This window comes from Simochromis diagramma, unplaced genomic scaffold (genome assembly GCF_900408965.1).
Source record: "Simochromis diagramma unplaced genomic scaffold, fSimDia1.1 OVJJ01000304.1, whole genome shotgun sequence".
NCBI classification, from domain to species: Eukaryota; Metazoa; Chordata; class Actinopteri; order Cichliformes; family Cichlidae; genus Simochromis; species Simochromis diagramma.
The window spans coordinates 14,349,467-14,369,330 of record NW_024387030.1 but is presented as its reverse complement, the minus strand read 5'-3'; the positions used below and the strand labels follow the sequence as shown (position 1 = coordinate 14,369,330).

Genomic DNA, 19,864 nt, shown 5'->3' with positions numbered 1-19,864 from the left:
AAATGTAATTACCCAGCAGTCTGAAAACAAGTTTACATGTGCAGCATCAGTCACAGTATTATTACACAGTATGCTAATATGTTAGAGCGATATTATCTCATTCTTGTAAAAGGCATTACCTCAACATGCAGACCAGGGTTCAAACGCACACACACATGGACACACACACCTTATCGCTGGTACAACCAGGAGAGACAAACAGATCAATAACCGCTACCTGCACCAGTCAAGAACTCACAATTACCGTCGGTGCCTGAGGAGAAGATGACATTTGAAAAGATTTCTCAAGATTTCAGCACAGATGGGCATTCAGTCTCTCACCGTCAAAGATTTCGACAAGGTACAGCTCACTTTACAATCAAATTCCGAGCAGTTTCTTTTCTGCTTTTTTTTTATACCACCGCTTTACTCCCTCCTTGTGAAATCTGACCTCGTGGAGCTTTCACTCGTTTACTCATTTTGGTTTCAGATACATGTAAAACATTTGTAATAAGTGTGTTACATTGTTTAAAACTAAACCACATAGCAGATTGCTCTGTCACCTATTAGGAAAGTCCCCATTATAAATTTATTTGATTTATTTGATTTACTGAAGACAAAATATTTTATTAGGATTTTTAACTGAGAGGAACATTTTCAAGGTCTGTTTGCAGATGGAAGCAGACCTGCGTTTCCACACCACCGACTGGTTATACTGAGTCTGAGCCTGCTGAATGCTGTTCTGCTGATAGCTGCTGTTGTCACTGGGATCTATTGTAAGTATGAGAGTCAATAAGAAACTCCTTAATCTGAAGTATAATCCTTGTTCTGTATGATATTAATCGCACAAAGTAGTAGAACCAAGTACGAACGATGGTATGAAACTGCAGAAATTCATATAATTTACTTTTACATATATGAATATCTGATTGATTAGAGTTTATTTCTAGACCAGAGTTTCTTAATGTTTTCAGTGTGCCAAATGACACAGAGCCACACTCAAGAATAATACTGTATTTGTAATGTTTCATTTTGGACACATTACAAGCACAGCATTTGCGGTTTATGTTGGTATATGCCATTTTCACTATCATGAAACAGGTATGTGTTGCTTTGCAGTTGCTTTGGTCGCTAGATGGTTGCAAGTTTTGCTAGTAGTATGCATGGAAGATGCTAACTTGTCTGCTAACCCTCACTTATTACTTACCGAGCAGTATTAAACTGTGAAAAGTGCAACTAAATGAAAATCGTTTGCCTTCAAATCAAAACTTCTGCCTGGAGAAATGTGTTAGTTGCCACACAACTTTTACTTTGAAAGCAAATGTCGTCTGTTTCTGCGTTTTGGCACACTGCACCTAGAAGAGTAAATGGTTACTGTTTGTGCGTACAATAGTGTCTTTCATACAAATTAGAGGTAATCAAAGCAATCTGCTGGCAAGGTTTTTCACTCAGCCATAGTCAACAACCTGAGCTCAATTCCAGTCACTGGACCTTTCGGTGAATGTAGTTCTTTGTATAGTTCTTTGTATATATTAGCTGGTATCTGTGTCTGTGACAAGCACTCATACTGTCTATAGATGCAATACGCTAACAAATCTACTTTGAAACAAATATGTGGAGCCAACATGACATCTGGAAAACTGAAGATCACAAACCAATGGCTGACATCACTGTGATTAGAGCAATCTTTTATATTGACCCTCTTTTCCTTTCTTATCTTTCAGGTGTCAAAGCCAAAGACTTTCAGGTTTCAGATTCATCTGTTTCACCCTTGTTGATTGAAATGAACCATCTCCGCAACCACAGTGGTATCATCAAAGACAGGCTGGAGGCCCAGGCAAAACTGGCGAAAGAGCGCACCAACCACGTGCAGCTAAAGCTCCAGGTGAAGCAGTTGAAGGTCGAAAATGATTTGCTTCAGCGACAAATTGAGACACTAAATGCAGCGAAATCAAATCTCCAGACAAATAAAACTCTCTTAGGTAAGTTCAGCCTCCAACCCGTCTTTGTGAACATGCAGCATGCTGTGAATCTGCACGGCTTATTGTGAGATAGTAAATGGTTGTTCGATCTCTCTTGGAACAGAGGAAACCTGCGGCAGATGCCCAACAGGATGGCTCCTTCTTAAAACATCCTGTTATTATTTTTCTCACCATGAAATAAACTCCAGAAAGAACTGGACGGAGAGCAGACAATACTGCATTAATCAGGGCGGTGACTTGCTTGTCATCAATAACTTGGAGGAGCAGGTTGGTCAGAAACGAAGTCTTTTCTGCTTAAATAGTTTGTTTTGTAGGCCTCTGTGTCTGGTTTTAAAATGCCAAGAAATTCGAGCCCACCATGTGTGAGAAAGTTATCTTCTGTTAATGATTAAGATTCATTTCAATTTCATAATCTTGGTGCATAAAAAAGTAAAGTCACAATAATATACGTTTAATTTTGGCAATTACTCATTAACTTGTACGTTATTAAGAGCTTTACACTCAAAAACTTTACCATCTCTGCTCGTGTGTGGGTCTGTGTGGGTGGGATTTAATTAGACTGAACTTACTTTAAACTGGCAAAGTAAGAAAAATAGTACTCGTCTAACTTCTTAGAGCAAATATGTGACATCTTGATAAAGGCTAACCACGGGGAGCAAATGTTTTATATTCATGATAGCATTGCTCAGCTATGCCTAAACGAAAGGGCTTTTAAATTCTGTTTGATCACGCCATACTTATTTGTCATCATTTAAAAATCAAATTGAATGTCTGCTTTCTCATAGCTCCTCATAACCGACAACTTTCAAAAAGTGAGCAGCTCTGGCGTATGGTGGCAGAATGGATACTGGGTCGGCCTCACTGATGCGGTGACAGAGGGAACGTGGGTCTGGGTTAACAATGTGACCGAGGTGGATTCAATGTAAGCGACTCGTGAAGCGCTATGATTCATTACTGACAAATGTACTGAAAACAAGTTCCTGTCTAAGCGATTGTGCTTTACTCAAGGTACTGGAGAAGTGGGCAGCCCGACAGCTCTGGTGAGGAGAAGAAGAACTGTGCTGCTTTTCTTTTCTTTACCGATAATGTGAAGACGTGGTACAATGTAGAATGTAGCAGCAAACAGCTGAACTGGATCTGCGAGATGGAGCCAAAGCAAACCACAAGGGGACCTCAATGATGATGTTTCAAAATAATAATAATGTCATAAAATCTCTCAAATAAATTAGCTGTAACTTGACATGTGAAAAATCGTGTTATACACTACTGTAAGTGACACGTTTTCTGTTTTTTTGTTTTTAAAGTATTTTGACAACACTCAGCATATTCAGTTGTATATGGGGGGAAAAATGTCTGCAGTATCTGGTCTGTAATGATTTTAAGATGTTTAATGCTTAACTTGATAAAATAAAAAGAATATTTCTGATCCTAATCTTGTTTAGATGATCTGAAAACTCTGCTGTTCCTTTACCTCCTGTAAATGGTTAACAAGTAAACTTGATTTTCTGTTTGCAATGTTACACACACACATGCCCAAACACCCGCAGGGCAATGTCCTAACAAATACTCTCTCTTTCTCGGGTGATCTTGCTGCACTCTTCTCATCTCGTCGATTAAAATGGAGGACAACGGAAATAATGCTGGCTTTTTTGAGAGTACTTATAACAAACTGACTTATCCTGAGGACATTAGTGAAGATGACCACTCTTTCAACTTGAACCAGGAGAGGCAACAAGGTAAATGACAAGAAGATGAATGATGATTAAGGAAATATGTTTAATGTTTCTTCTCTGCCAGAAACTAGCTTTGCTCTTCACAGCACTTTTTATAACTTATGATTACACATCCACATTTTCGCCCACCACTTGGGTGTTATTTTGATGTTGCTGTATTGTGCATGGCTCTGATATTTATCCACCACTTATCTGTGTAGTGTCCCTGTCCACAATGGGGCCTGGATCCTGTTTAAATCGTTACAAAGTGCTTGCAGTGAGCCTGGCAGTGCTCGCTGCCTTTCTGCTGGCAGTTGATATTGGCCTGGGAGTCTACTGTAAGTGATTACTGCAAGCTGCAGTTTTTGTTATATTGAGAAATTTTTTAAATCTTAAAAAAAAATGTTCAACAGGAGGGAAAATAATCATCTCTTGTGGGAAAATCGAGGTCAACAAAACGGGATTTGATTTATTCTCACCTGACTCTTTTTATCTAGTTTTAACTCCCTGGTTTGGTTTTCCACCCTGTAGCTTCACTGCTTATTCACCTGTGTTTGTGTCCTCAATAGGCAGCTAATTTTACTGAAAAGTCTCCAATAAATACTGTTTCACTACCTGCCTGCCACTAAAGAGTAGCTAAAGTTAGCAGGTGAATACAGAAGAAACATTAGCATCTATGAAACCGGATGTTATCCCCTCAAATTCATGGAAACCAAAATAATAAAGCCCAGTCTTTTTTTCCATAAACTGTATAAGGTTGTTTTGTGTCAGCTTTCTAAAACGTATGTTCCTGCTGCCCCCAAGTGATCAAAAAAGAACAAAACAGAAAATGCAGGTTTAATTACTAACATTACAAATGTACCTTAAATAACGGTCACTAAAGTAGCATCAGGGAAATTCAGAGTTTGGATTCCCTTAGAAAAACATATTAGTTGACGCGTTTTTTTCACCTGGTTGCAAACACAGAAAACTTTCTATACATGATTTAAGCTACAAAATATGAGGAGCGCTTGATTATTTGATTAATAAATATGTTAATTTATAAAAATGGTTATATGCTTTTGCACCAGTGACTATTATATCAGGTTTTGCCCACTTTATTGGCTAATATTAGATTACTACAGATCACTCATGCCAAATGCCAGACTAATTTGAGTTTTAATTTAATTGCAGTATTTCTGTTACATAATTTATCCATATAAGAGGACCAACAAGGTGATAACTCAGTTGTAAATACCTGTTACTTCTTTATTTAGAAAGGGTCACCAGAGCAGGTGGATCAGCAAATGTGGCATATTTAACCAGGATTTTTGTTTCCAATCTTGAACTGGGATCTTTTAGTTGTTAGGCAAATGTATTAACAACTATACTAAAGAGCTATTCACTATGTTATTTAATTATGGGACAATTTAAAAAAAAGAAAATGTGTAAACTGTCTTAGCTGTGACCTAAAAACTGCCTGTGTTCTAGATAATAAATAAATATTTTTAAGTGAGGTTTGTCTGCTACTGCTCTTTTGTTATTTCCGTTAGAGTTCTTTCTTCAGCTGTACCAACACCGTAAAAATTGTACTGTTTTTAAAGTCTTCCTTTTCTCTACTTTCAGACTACAGACTTACTTATGGGAACCATTTAGTAACAGACATCAGCACTGAGATTGCCAAATTGCAGGCTACTTACAACGCTGCACTCCAAAGCAAGACTGAAGCCAAACAGGAGGTGGCGAAAGAGATCAAGTCGCAGCAAATTACCAAGTGGGAGCTTGACCATCTGAACAGAAGGAAAAAAGATACCGAAAAACTAATAGACAGAACTGAAACGGAAATAGCGATGTTGGAATCCCACATGCCAATGCTCAGTGAGAGGCTTTTTCTTTATTTATCATGTTAATAAATGCTCTATAATTGTTATGTCATTCCTTTTTTTTTTGGTTTTTGTCAACAGAAGAGGGCTGCAGACAGTGTTTGCCAGGCTGGACTGTCATTAACTCCATGTGTTACTTCTTCGCTTTATCTGAGGAACTCTCACGGAGATCATGGATGGATGCCAGACATTTCTGCAAGAGGCAAGGAAGCGACTTATTGGTGATCAACAGCAGAGAGGAACATGTAAGACTCAACATTTAAACAACACAATGAAACTTACTGACAAACTTACAAGTTCCACTTCTCATGAACAGCACTAGCATATATGAATGTTTGTGTGTGTTTTCATGTACATGTGTATTTCCTATATTGTCAGATGGCCCTTGCTGAAATTGTAAAAATGTCTCGAGACCCCTCGAGATCGCTTGCCCACAGTGGATTCTGGATTGGACTGAGAGATGCAGATGTGGAAGGAAGTTGGACATGGTTGGATGGGACAAGGGTGGAAGAGGGGTATAAATTCTCCTAAAAATCTTAATCCATAATGACAAAGTGAAAGAAGTTTGCTTGCTATTTTTTTTTCCAAATCAACATTTACATAAGTACTCACAGCCTTTGCCATAGCACTCAAAATTGAGCTCAGATGCATCGTGTTTCCACTGATCACTTGTCAGAGGTTTCTATTAGTTTTTGATTGGAGTTCATTGTGGTAAGGATTGTATCAATGCACAGATCTGGGAAAGGGTACAGAAACATTTCTGCACCCCTGAAAGTCCCGATAATGGCTCCATCATCAGTAGATGTAAGAAGTTTGAAATCACCGGGAATTTTCCTGGAGCTGGACGCCCAGCCAGTCTGAGCAATCAGGTGTAAGTGCCTTAGTCAGCGAGAACTCGATGGTCACTCTAATAGAACAACTCTCAAAGTTGTTCAGGTCATGTGCAAAATGCTCTGGACTGATGAAACAAAGATTGAACTCTTTGGGCTGAATGCCAAGGATCAGCACCTAGCTAATTCTATTCCTACAGTGAAGCATGGTGGTAGCAGCATCATGCTGTGGGGATGTTTTTCAGCAGCAGGAACTACTCAAGACTACTCATGGTCGAGTTGATGATAACTTGCTCCAGAACACTATGGACCTGGGACTGGGGTGAGGGTCCATCTTCCAACAGGACAACAACCCTAAAGGTGGCAAAAGGTGCTTCAACAAAGTATTGAGTACTGAGCAAGGGCTCCGAATACTTATGTACATGTTGTATTTTTGTTTTTTGCTTTTAATGCGTTTGCAAGAATTTCAAGCAAATCTTTCTGACTTTGTAATTACAGGCTTTTTTTTTTGTTGGTTTTTTTGCCCTAATTATAGGCTGTTGTGTAAAACTTTGAAGTGAAAAATGAATCAAATCCAGTTTGGAATAAAGTAATGTAATGTGACAAAATGTGGAACAAGACAAGCGATATAAATTCTTTCTGAATGCCCTGTAACCATTATCCACTTGTGATAACATAATTTAAGTATATGTCAGTTTATTAATTTAAGTATAAGGTAATTTTCCATATATCTCTGTCAGAGCACACATAAAAAAACTAAGCAAAGTTACCCATCTCTTGTTTCAGGTACTGGGATCTTGGAGAGCCTAACAACCAAAACAATGAAGACTGTGCTGCTATGTATCCCAGAGAAAACCCCTTTCATTCATGGAACGATGCTCCATGCAACTGGAACCTGAAATGGATTTGTGAGAGGACACCAAGACCTTTTAGCTCTAGCTTAAATGTTTAAACAACAGAGAGTCAAGTCTGGCTTTAAGGCATGGACGTGTCTTCTGAACTTTTTTTTTTTCTTTATTGTCATGTCTTTTGCAAGAGACTACAAAATGTCCAAGAAGATTAAAATAAGAGAAATACATCTGAGTTATAAAGGCATCTACAAAATGTATGTAAATTCTGTAACTGTTACAAATAAAACCTTCACCTTTACTATGTACACATATTTTACCACTGTACAGATTTGTACACTAACATGCCAGTGTTTCAGGAAAACCTTTACATGCCCTCTAAAGGTCATGTTAGTTAGAGCCCAAACATTTACCATTTAATGGGCTATGACTGAAACACTTGACCTAGACATTTTAGACCTAGCGTTGCATCAACTACAGCCTTTTGAAACTCTACTGAAATAGAGTTTTACAGAGAACAGTGAAAAAATCAAAGAAACAACCAATGAGCGTATTCTGTACACAACAATAAGTCTACAACAGCTCAAGCTGGAATCAAATAAGGACAATCACATCACTTTTCAACACTGAAGTGTAGAATTACAGTTAACAATTAACACTTCAAAGGGTCACCACTAGAGCAGGGCGATATGGCCAAAAATATTTATCACGATATATATTTGAAAATTTGCGATAACGATATAACTGACGATATAATTGATGCGAGACAAAATACAACTCCACAACATTACTAGCGCAAAAAGACAACCTTCCATTTATTTTCACTTAAACAAGAAGCTGGTTTATATGTACATTAAAGCTTTATAAAAATGTAACAGTGCAAATGCAAATTCCTTGCTGAAAGTTTAACCAAAAGGCATTTCCAGTAGAAATGGGCTGACATATCCTGAGCATAACCATGTATAATATCCACTGAAGTTAAAAGGAGGTGCTTTTGCAACATTAAACTGCAGTGTGCAGTATGCATTTTTCGGACCATAAGGTGCACGGGATTATAAGGCACATTAAGCGAAACAAAGCAGTCAGATAAATCAAACTTTATTAAACTCATTCTTCTTGCTTCCTCCACTTCTGTACCATTGATTCATTAATGCTGTATTCTATCACAGCTGCTCTGTTCCCATGTTGTTGCAGTATATTAATGACTAACCTCGTATTGTGGATGGATTATCTCAGTTGTTCTCCTGACTGATGTTTGGTCCGTTTACAGCATCCTGCCATGCGATTGCATTTGTCTCTAACCATGAGGAACCTTCACGTTAACTTTTATAAGTGGAAAAGTGTTAGTGTTCGTCCTCCAGCTTCACTGTTTATGTTATGCTAACATAGCTGTGTCGCTAGCGATCACGTAGCACATCATTATATACCAGCTAGCCCAACTTCAGTAACCCTACAAACGTCACTGCTGTTTAGTTTTCTGTCTTCATTTATGTTGGAAGTGATAGCAGAGCTGTACGTTTGAATTTTTTCAGAAATCTCTCAGCCAGAACATGCTATATCATGCTTAGGTAACTAGCGAAACTAGCAAGCTAACTTCCGCTAGCTTCCTGCTAACTTCTAACTCCGTTAAATGTAATAACTTTTGTTTTCATGGATGCCTGGAAGTTAAACTTTATAGTTACACCTGGTAAAGCAGCAATGCTGATCGTTTTATTAAAGATGAAAGAATTTAGACAGTTTTGAACTCTCAGTGATGCTGCAGTGTTGTTTGACCTGAAGCATACGGAGTTTAGGACCCAGATTACTCCCAGATTTAAGAGCATCTTAGTCCGACAAATACGACAATAACGACGGCCGCTTGCATGTTCTGCAAAAAAATGTGCTTTGTTGTGTATCTGACGGACAAACACCAAACCAGTTCCACATCACGGAAGTTGCACCATTTTTACAAACCAATTCTGGTTCATCTGTTTCACTCAACAATCGGCCATGTGCGTATGAAAACAAAGACACTGCGCATGCGCATTTTACTCCCATTCTATCGCGATATTTCATTTTCCTATCGTTGCCTAACATTATACCGGTATTACCGTGAACGGTATAATATGGCCCAGCCCTAGTCACCACTCATTTTGCTAAAGAGCTTCAATTGTAGATGTATCTAATAAACTGGCAGTTAATAAATAAACACAAGCCAAAACTAATCCCACTTTGTCCATTTCCAAGACCAACCTACCAAATTATGACTTTTTTAAAGACTGGGTTAAAAGAAAACCCGGTCGTTTGCAGTGCTGTGGTCCCTCACAGCACTGCAAAGTGCTGTCGAAGTTGCTTGAGAAGCTGCTGAGTGTCGACGTGTTCTGGGAAAGCGTCCTCAGATTTTTGGGCTGCACTGTAGCTGCTCTGAAGGTCCCCAAGCTGGACACAGACAAGAAGATGTAAAGATCACACTTTGTCACTTTTAATTGCACTGCATGATTTGGTTGGACCTTGATAGCGATAAATTACCTTTTCAGAGAGAATGGAGAGATTGAAGTGTGGCTCGTACATATGGGGGGCCAGTGATGCAGCAGTCTGAAGGAAGCCTTTAGACTGGATTAAAGGCAGGGAAACAATTAACACCTGTCATAAAAATGTGTATGAAAATGCAGTGTTTACAGATTTAAAGTTTTATTTTCTTTAATTGGAGCAATCCTTACATCACTTTGCCATCATCATTATCACTATGAAAAAAGCTGGAAAACCCTGAAAATTTAACCTTTTAAATCATGTTGGCAGCAGAAGTGTTAAGCAGGTGGATTGCTCATGCTCCTCCTGCTACTGGAAAAATAAAATCCCATATATCTCATGACGCTTTGTCTCATATCAAGCTATTATTGCTAAATTGCTTTATTGCCTAGCTCTTTGTTGGAGTAACAGGGGCTTACTGAATATTGGATTTATATTACGCAAGTATAATTTGAGAGATATCTTTTGATAATATGAGCTGGATTACAGTTTATATGACGCTAATAACTACATTTTAGTGATTTTCTTATAATGGGCTGTGTTATATCACATTAGAGGTCGGAAGGATCACCATTATGATTTCATTACTCATATTTTAGCAGCTTAACAAAGACAATGATTCAAAACTATGTCTTTACCTGTTCAATGTGACCTTTTCGCAGCTCCAGCACAGCCAGGTTGTTATAAGCTTCAGCATGGTCATTATTAAATGCCAAAGTCAGTTTAAAGCACTGATAGGCCAGAGTCAAGTCCCCTATTCCCTGTAAACACAGAGCATATTCTAAATTATATGATGTAAGGTTGTCATTTCAATTAACTAAGTGTCAAATTATGTTAACTATGAACCATATATGGAAGTGAAACATATTAAGTAATTTTCTGTTAACTCACAACAGCCACGTGTCCTATGTTGTACCAGACATCAGCCTGCTCTTCATCATTGGCCACCAGGGCCAGAGCCCTCTCAAACGAGGACAGAGTCATATCGTACTGCTGGGCGTAGAAACAGCACAGGCCCAGGTTGTTGTACAGTTGGCAATTATACACTCCCATCTGGAGCAGCCGTCTAGCAATGGGTGAAACATATTAAATCACAGATGGTAAATAAAATCTCATCAGATAAATTGTAACAACACATTACACAAATTGTACAGAAAGTTCGTCTGACCTATAGAAGCGCAGAGCAATCTCAGGCTGATCTGTATAGAAGTGATTGCTGCCTATGCAGGCTATGGCCTCCACGTGAGTGTTGTCCTGCTTCAGGACGTCTTTATAGTACTCTGTCGCTGATGAAATGTTGTTCATCTCCTGTCAAAATACCATTTTAGAGACAATTAATGAATGGACGGATGGATGGATATCTTTAATGATTCATGCAACTGTTAAGGTTATACTCCATGCAGCTATGGTGGAAAGTTTACATTAGTCCAGTGGTTCCCAAATAGCTTGGAGACAAGTCGTTAAGATTTTGTGTCAACCAAACACTATTAGTGTAACTGAAAGCCCTTTTGTCTTTAACCTCAGCAATTCAAGTACTAAGGTTAATATTGCAAAGAAGCTGTTGTTAAAGCTGGCTTCCTTTAACTATGACTGCTTGCAAAGGTGAAGCCATTTCTCCACTTCAGTGACTTTGAAAATGTTACTCATTCCTTCATTTCGTCCAGACTTGACCATTAACAGTCTGCTTTCAGGTGTCAGCCTGTCACTGCTTGGCCAACTAAAGCTGGCCAGCTCTTAACTGGCAAGTGTAAGCAAGACCACACATCACTCATATTAGCTTCCTTTATTGGTTGTCAGTAAGTTTTTATTTTTTTTTTCTTTGATTTTAAGTGATTGCAGGGGTTGGCACCTCCTTAGCTCTCTCATTGAGCAGGTCTGCTGAGCAGAGGCTTTTGACTGTCCTGTGGTCCAGATTAAAACAAAGAGGAAATCAGAAACTTAAATGTACCTTCTCCTACATTGTGGAGCAAACTGCCTATTTACATCAGGGGCATTAGACATTTTTGAAAACGGTCTTTGGTTATTACACCAGACTAAGTCCTGATTACTTTGAATTGTGCTTTTACTGTTTTTGTTTTTTCATTTTGTTTTCTTTATTTAAGCAGTTTTATTGTCTTATTATTTTATGACATTTATTCTTTTAGCTGTTAAGCACTTTGGGATACATCATAAAAACATTCCACTTGACTTAACGGCACAAAAAACAACTAATTCAATTTAATTTTAATATACCAGAACACATCAGCTTCCCTGACTGAGGAGGATAAAATTTGTGATGATGTAAATCTGAACAATTTTTTCTGAAAGGAAAACCACACAAAACCATCTAAAAGGAAAATAACTGTGAAGAAACTACATCTTTTGGATCCAGCTGAGAGTGCCAAACAAGCTAAAGAGCCACTCTGAAACCCGAAAACACTTCTAAGAGACACTCTGCCTACTGGAAAAGAGCTTTTGAAATGAACCACAGGCAGCTAGAACTTGTCTGAATTGTGTTAAAGTGCCTGATAAGGAGTGGTTATGTGATATTCGACAATGCAATTAAATAAAAAAACTGACTATATTCGAGATGATGATGGCATACTGTACCTCATGGATACGAGCTATTCCTGTTAGAAGGGTAACCTCTCCAGGGAAGTGGTCCAGGCCTTGCTTGAAAAGACTGAGAGCCGTTATTGGCTGATCCATACGCTGATAAACCTAAAGGTAAATGAAAACAAGAATAGTGATTTCAAGAAAAACATTGCTTTAGAGAGAGAACCTTAAAATGTACAAACCCTTGGCAATAATCACTACCTTTGCGAGATAGAGATACGTATCTACCATCTCTTGGTGGTTGAGAGCTGATCGAAACTGTTTTTCTGCTTCTCTATATAAACCAAGCCTAAGAGGAGAGAAACAGACATTACATAATTTCATATACATAAATGTTAATTTAATCAAACATTGCAGTTGAATAATATGAAGGATGGTGTGTTACTTGCCTGTAGTAGCATTTTCCCAGCTGAACTTTCCACCACCAGTCTTTGAACTGTGCATGTTCAGTAGCTTGAGCAGCTAAATCCAAAGCCTGTACAAGGAATATAATATTTCTTTACATACAGTCCTGTCATCTAATGTGTGGTAGTTTTCTTTACACTGCAGATTTGTGTATCGCTTACATTTTTCACATCATTTTCATGATGGAAGATGTACTCAAATAATGTCTGTGGAGAAAGAAGATTGCTTCACATGCAGGAAAAACACAATAGAAAACAACTGATAAATGTCTGGAAGTCACAGTTTGAGTCTTACCTGGATAAATTGGGTTTTTGGGAATACTTGGCCAGATTTAGTCTAGACAAGTTTATAAATGGTCCTTCGGGATTTGTTAGCATTGAAGCCTAGAAAAACAATAAAAGAAATAGGTCATGCTAAGAATTTCAGGCTTTCAGTGTAACATAATAAATAATAAAATGACTGTTGCTATCAGTCTTACATTAATATATTGTCTGCTGCATAAATTAACTTGAGAAAATGCAATAGAAACAGGCATGTGTCAAACATGGCCTTTAGTAGGAATACTCACTGTCCCCAGACGAATGAATCTACCAGAAGAAGCGGTGACAGGACGAGCTGTGCTTGCAGTACGTGGGGTTTTGATGGCCTGCTCCATTGTCCCAGGGCGCCCGGACTGTGTGCTGGGTCTCACAAATCCTGTTATAGGGCGTCCTGATTGTGTCATGGGCCTAGATTTCAGGAAATAAAATATATCTGATTAGAGATTAATCACGAAAGCTTCATCAGTTTGGTTTTTTGTTTTCGTTGTCTTGAAAAAACCTACCTGACAGCTGGTGTGGGACCTCCACCATGACATGTTCCAGGAAGTCTCAGTGATGTACCAGGTCCTTGCAGAGATCAAGTGTTATAAAAAAAAAAATACTAATTAAGAAAATGTTCAAATTATTAATTTAATGAATTGTGGAATTTGGAGCAAATGCTTAAACTTACGTGCAACTTGAGCAATAGAGCTTTCATCCAGCATCATCTCAGCAATCCCCTCCTGGTCAACCTCGATTTCATCTATGTAAACCATCTCTGTAAGAGCACGGGTTTTCAAGCTCCATGCAGCCTATGACGCATGTACGCGCACACACACACACACACACACACACAAGCAAGTTTTAGTCATGTGAAATATTTCAGATTTATTCCACATTTATGTAGAAGAAGGCATAAAACAGTCTGGAGCTACAACACAAATTATCCATAAAAAAGAACAAAATGAGATGGAAAACAGAGACATGTGCAGTCATGGTTACCTCTGAGATTAGCAAAGATGAGTCCTTAAGATAGAGTGCAGACAGTTAGCGAGAGAGTAAAGAGATTTAAGAAAAATGTGAATAAATGGGAAGGAAGCAGAACGAACATAAGACACGATAGAAATGAGACTTGAAAAGAAAAGTAGCGTATAGCAACAGCTACTAAGTTTATAATAAACTGAATAAGTATGATGAAATGCTACGTTAGTGAGATATAAACAACACAGACTCGACTAATCGGGATTATGCAGCAGGTTGTCCAGCTGTCCATCGTTAGCAAGCTAGGCTAACCCTGCTAACTTCACCACAGTACCTGGTCGTATGGGTTGTCTTGTAATATTTTCGTACAAATATCAGAACATTGTTGGAGTTTCCGCCTCCTGAAATAGCTCCACGCCAGAAACAATGGGTCCATCGTCACTTCCATTGCTTTTGCTAATCAGGGAGAAATAGCGTAGATCTAAAAGTCAGTTAGCAAGCTGCTAAGAGAAGCTGACTTGAAGGCGAGACCGAGGCTTCCTCTGTCGCTCGGCAACAGCCTAGGAGGGCGGTCCTTCACTGCCGCAATTTCCTCAAAAGAACTGAATAAAATAAAAGAAAGTTAAATTAAATTAAATTCATGGGACATCACTGTTCTTTTTAAAAATTAATGCATTAATTCAAATTTGATTTACAAGAAATATAGATCAAATAAAATAAATAAAAATATAAATCTGTGGAAGCAGTTAATTTAGGTGAGTAAAGAACTTTCTTACTCATAACTCTTTATATAAGTCATGAAACACGCCACACTTAAATAAACACTTTGAATACTTGAATGGACTAAGTAATACATCATTTTTAAACAATTAAAATTTCAATTACCTGCTTTTGGTATTTTTTTAATTATATGGTTGAAAAGAACACATTAAAAGCACAAATGCTGACATTAAATAAAAAATATTCAGAAATAGGGTCTAGCACCCGGACTGCTTGCTTCTTGGTCATGACGGAGTTGTCCTCTCCTGCTTTTTCCTCCTGAGTAAGTCAAAGCATCTGATTGGGTAACGGACTCCTCCGTCATCTTTGTAGGCGGTGCTTGTGGAATAACAGTACAGCTCCATCTTTGTAGGATTTGACAGGAGCTTTGACCCAACTCGAAGAGGACCGCGAGCCCGGGGCTGAAGTACAAGTAGACTGAATGAAAACACAAGCGTAGAAATCAGTTTCTTAAACAGAGGCAGAGGGCTTTCATTTTACCAGGCAGCGAGTCTTTTAATTCACATAACCCGCAAAGATGCCCGATTTCAACGCTTGCTCTTGACTCTGGTTGTTTCCAATGGAACTAGCCTAATGGGACACGCGGGCTTCAAATAAATCCTTTTTGGTGAATGACACTACATCCGAAGCCTGCGTGATAGCGACAGAGAGACACACACGGAAGTGCGGACATGGCTGACAGGACTGCTCCCAACTGCCACCTGAGACTGGAGTGGGTGTACGGATACCGGGGACATCAGTGCCGCAACAACCTGTACTACACCGCCGCCAAGGAAATTGTCTATTTCGTCGCCGGTGTGGGAGTTGTGTATAACACCCGGGAACACAAGCAGAAATTTTACCTGGGGCACAACGATGACATAATCAGGTAGTAATGACATGTTTATATAAACATATAAATGCATTTCAGCACCGTGGACAGCACCAGACTTGAAACGTGTACTGAAAGTGTAGAGTTGTCATTATTGGAGCTGGTGTCACCTTGTGCAATGTAATGCGATATTTTTCAGCTCCACGGGGAGTGCACCCCTACTTAGCAGCATCCCTAGTTTGCTGTGGGTTCAATATTTTGCTCAAGGGCACTCCAGCAAAGCAAGGGGTCCTTTGAAGACTGCTCTTGCTCCCATGTTGGAAGGAACCACTACGCTAACATTAATTACTAAACAGAAACTAATATTTTAAAAATTATTTTGTTGAGTTCATGTTTATGCTTTAAAATTATTTGTCACTGACAATCTACTTTTAAACAATGTCATCCTGGGAAAAGCAGCAAACCATTCGTACAAAAAGGACGAATGGTTTGCTGCTTTAATATAAAATGTGGTTTAATGTAAAATATTTGACATTGATGCTCAACATTTAGTCATTTTTAAAAGAAAGGTTGACAGTGTAGACAGTAAAGTGGGCATATTTACCTCTGTGCAGTCCAATACTAATGTGCAGTATCTGAAAAATGCACTTGAACAAAGCTGTCCTTGAAGGAATCCTTGAATTGGAAAATTGAGGTAATAAGGGATTTAGTAGCTCGACCTCTGCATCTCAGGGAAAATGTTGAAACCTTTTTTTTAATAAAAAGTTATCATTAATCATTATATCACTCATCTTTCTCAGCATGCTGCACAACAATGACCTGTGACCAGTGGTTTAGTGCTTGTGTTGACATATGTGCGTCTGTGTGTGGGTTGGCCTGGAGATGACTAGCTTTATACTGTGTCGGTCGTCAGCTGGACTCCTGCTCCATTATTAATCGGACAGTAGAGATACTAACCCTCCGCTGCCCTGTGAGTAAAGTGCCTGAGTTCAAATGGTGAGCAGGAGGAGTCACAGACTAAACAATAATCTGATATATGATCTGCAAAACTGTTGACAGTACAAAAGTGGTAAATTGGTGTAAAATCTGCAAATTTGATCAGAGTATTTCAGTGTGAAATGCAGAAACCTCTCATAGCGTGACCATGTGCTTTTTGTGCAGCCAGGTGGTTTGAACTAGCGCTATGTACTTACAGTGCAAGCTAAATAGGTCCCTTAAGCTGTCATTTATTAAATGCCAAGTAATAGCCAAGGCCTCGAAGGAGTGCTTATGAAGCTCTTTTAAATACTGCCTTTGAATATGACTTCTGCGGCACAACCAGGAGCACTGCTCGCCACATTCAGATCTGAATTATCACGTTGCACAAACTCATGTGGAAGAGAAGTGGCTTCTTTAGAGGGACTTAAAATTCAAATACTGCTTCTCTTCATTTTCTTGATGCACTGTTGCTGTAGATTCGTAAGCAATTTTTACATTAATTTGTACTTTACAGGGTCATTGCAGCACTCGTTTTGGGTAATCCTGTAAAAAGTCAATGAATGCCTCTCACCTGACCCACTCATCATCACCTGATTTTTTTGTACAATGGCGCCATCAAACCCACCATGATGCCATGGAAAATTTAATGGCATTATTATTATCAAGACTGGGCGTGCTGCTCATATCAAGGTAAAAAAAAAAAATATGAAGTTAAATAAAATCCCGTAGTAGCTTTGTATACATGTTGTATACATGTGCTCACCCACTCAACTTCATCATGGTTTTAATTTCATGATTTTAAATAGAATCTCTAATTTAATATTTCTCAACTGTTTAAAATTACTGTATTACAAATACATTTTTGGCACAGCAGGAATCAGACATTGAAAGATTATACAAGAAGTTTTATCCAGAGAAAAATGGATTCATGAAGGTATGTTGTGTCAAAATGCTAAAATATAATAATGTGAATTAAAAAGTGCAAAATTTCAACCTATCCATATATACCTAGGACATTTATAACTCTGAGTATTTTCACAGGTTAAATTTTTCACAGCTCACTTTGACGGGGTCACATGGGAACATTTGTCAGATTAAACTGATTTTACCCATTTCTCCCACTTGGTTTTATTCACCCTGAAGTCTGTTTTAACTGGTCTCTGAGTAATGTGGAAGAGCTAATTGGCAGGTTTACACATGAATGAAAGACTGAGCAGACAATGATGCAGTAGTCTAGCCTTCTTTTGGTTGGCCTTTTAAGCGGTTTTAATGCTTTGTTAGAAATGTAAATAAACATGTTACTGGGCGATAACAGAATAGACCTGGGAGACTGTTAACGACCTCCAGTTAGAGCAGAGTACTGTGAGGCACATCATTAGAGTGGGTAGCCTTGTTAAAACTGTTTTTTGCTATTCTTTCCTCATATCTGCTGTTGTTCCAAACGGCTTTTATTCAAGTCAGAAACTCTAAGAGCCCGAGGCTCCTGCTAAACCTCAGCAGAAACAGTTTTTCCTGCATATAAACAGTCTTGGCTCCCACTCAAGAAAAATCATTAGGACTATGATTAAAAATACTCTTCACTCTTCTTAATATCTTTAATAACCTGGGTTGAAGTTACACATAAATACTTTTTTTCTTTATCAAATGTCCAGAAACATGAGAAACATGAACAGAATTCTATCAGGAAACTTAATACAGTTAAGTTTGGCTAACTGTATACAGACCAATCATGCTTATGTGTGTAGGAGGCATGATTGGTCGGATTGGTAAGCAAACCCTGAAGAGAGGAAACACCCTGGGAAGGTTGGCTATACTGCTGGAATGCACCACTTTAGAAACCCTTAGTTTTTTCCTACCAATCATTAACATGGTTAACACATTCACCTTACATGTGAAAGATCCCTGGGAGATCACAAACCCTGCCTCAGGGTCGCAAGCTAATGCACTCCAAGTGTCGGTGCCAAGCCCTGATAAAAAGGAGAGTTGCATCAGGAAGAGCCAGTCGGCATAAAATCGGTGCCAAATCAAATATGCTGATCCATCCACCGTGGTGAACCTTAGGAAAATAAAGCAGCAGCTGAAAGCACCATTAACGGAAAAATAAAGTTTGTGGAAACTCTTTTTGACTTTAGTCTCACCTCCTATTTTTCACCTGGTTGTCTGAGCCACAGTTTGAGACCCACTGGTCTATACTACAAAGCTTAAACCCCGACACTCAGAGCACATACTGTCCACGCAAAGACCGATTCACACGAATACATTCAAAGCAAAAGGAACAGCTGGCTACACTTTTAACTCATAGGAGTCTTACTCACTCCATCAGCCTTATGGGAAAAAAAGAGGCTGATCTTTATCTGCCGTGTTCAATGGTAGTTCAGTCAGTAGCTGACCGGGAAGGGGGTGGGGGGAGATAAATAATAAAAAATAAACAAACAAAAAATACAATGGTACTGAAACAAGCTAAATTTTTAGTTTTAAAGCACGTGTGCTGGTATTGTTCTAGAATTTCACAGTGGTTTTCCAGTTGAGTTACCCATGACCCAAACCTAACTGCACACTCAATTCAGGGATAAAGAGATTGTTAGGAAAGCACGTATTTGCAGGGTTTTTCCTGTACTTAAAAACCTTGGCCTCCACCAAAGAGGTTTTAGCCTCCTCTACCAAGGAAATTCACAAGGGTTTTAATAAAATAATTTAAAATCAATTATTTTTAAGTGGGGTTGGCCAGAAATAAGAGAGATCTACGCAGATTCTTGCAGACCAGTCGTGCTTGCAAAGTCAACTCCAAAGGCCAATTTGAGGCAGAAAAATCCCTCTTTTGTTACATTTTATTTCATTTGTGGATGTAAATTCACAAAAGCGTGGGAAGATAGAGGCATGGCGGCCTTCTCCGTGTAGTCATTATTTGATGGTCTAGCCTTGAACGCGAGTTTCATCATCACTGTGACATGAACAGCAAACGCAATAAACAGAATACAAGAAGCTGCCTTAAAATGCAAGCAATAAAATAGGCCTGTAACTTACACAAGCTCTGTATTCATACTGAACATATGTACATGTGACCTCATGTTTCAAACTGAATGTAAATCGAGCAATGAGAGAAAGCACAATTACTCTCTGGCTGGACAATAACAGGCTGATAAGTCATTTTTTGTTTCTGCACTGTGATCTTTTCTGCATGTTTTCTTGTTTTGATCCTGAGAGTTAATGAGTTAACGAGAGGGTTTCATGAACACAGAAATAAAAGGCCATCTCCTGTTACTCAGAATATCATGTTACCTCTATGATGGATCA

The 19,864-nt window shown here is 38.6% G+C and overlaps 4 protein-coding genes across 9 annotated transcripts in view; 3 read left to right on the top strand and 1 right to left on the bottom strand.

The window, feature by feature from the left end:
* The first annotated feature begins 128 nt into the window (after positions 1–128).
* On the top strand, positions 129–3,367 carry LOC120739873 (C-type lectin domain family 4 member M-like). Of its 2 annotated transcripts, none has more exons than XM_040041826.1 (6): positions 129–340; positions 654–755; positions 1,704–1,961; positions 2,065–2,228; positions 2,747–2,883; positions 2,970–3,367. In XM_040041826.1, exons 1-6 carry the CDS (start codon positions 265–267, stop codon positions 3,139–3,141), a joined length of 909 nt encoding a protein of 302 aa, XP_039897760.1. In that variant the 5' UTR covers positions 129–264; the 3' UTR covers positions 3,142–3,367. The 2 variants fall into 2 exon arrangements, with proteins under 2 accessions (XP_039897760.1, XP_039897759.1); XM_040041825.1 differs by having other exon boundaries at positions 141–340; positions 642–755; positions 2,970–3,363.
* An 85-nt stretch (positions 3,368–3,452) lies between these two features.
* Positions 3,453–7,880, top strand: LOC120739872 (CD209 antigen-like protein B). The gene is made up of 6 exons (XM_040041824.1): positions 3,453–3,697; positions 3,895–4,011; positions 5,279–5,530; positions 5,617–5,780; positions 5,914–6,050; positions 7,152–7,880. The coding sequence occupies exons 1-6, from the start codon at positions 3,580–3,582 to the stop codon at positions 7,315–7,317; spliced, it is 954 nt and encodes a 317-aa protein (XP_039897758.1). The 5' UTR covers positions 3,453–3,579; the 3' UTR covers positions 7,318–7,880.
* On the bottom strand, positions 5,602–14,561 carry ttc8 (tetratricopeptide repeat domain 8). Of its 2 annotated transcripts, XM_040041819.1 has the most exons (15): positions 14,336–14,561; positions 13,712–13,832; positions 13,545–13,608; positions 13,290–13,449; positions 13,016–13,104; positions 12,883–12,928; positions 12,706–12,791; positions 12,518–12,605; positions 12,311–12,421; positions 10,890–11,029; positions 10,613–10,787; positions 10,360–10,482; positions 9,722–9,835; positions 9,489–9,631; positions 5,602–5,728 (listed from the first exon to the last, which is right to left on the bottom strand). In XM_040041819.1, the coding sequence occupies exons 1-14, from the start codon at positions 14,447–14,449 to the stop codon at positions 9,515–9,517; spliced, it is 1,548 nt and encodes a 515-aa protein (XP_039897753.1). In that variant the 5' UTR covers positions 14,450–14,561; the 3' UTR covers positions 5,602–5,728; positions 9,489–9,514. The 2 variants fall into 2 exon arrangements, with proteins under 2 accessions (XP_039897753.1, XP_039897754.1); XM_040041820.1 differs by lacking the exon at positions 5,602–5,728 and having other exon boundaries at positions 9,339–9,631; positions 9,722–9,805.
* Positions 14,562–15,120: 559 nt separating this feature from the next.
* Positions 15,121–19,864, top strand: part of eml5 (EMAP like 5) — a 47,415-nt gene continuing 42,671 nt past the window's right edge. For all 4 annotated transcript variants that reach the window (XM_040042198.1, XM_040042197.1, XM_040042196.1 and 1 more), the window contains exon 1: positions 15,121–15,649. In XM_040042198.1, coding sequence (XP_039898132.1) covers positions 15,453–15,649 — 197 coding nt within the window. In that variant the 5' untranslated portion in view covers positions 15,121–15,452. The remainder of the gene's footprint in view (positions 15,650–19,864) is intronic.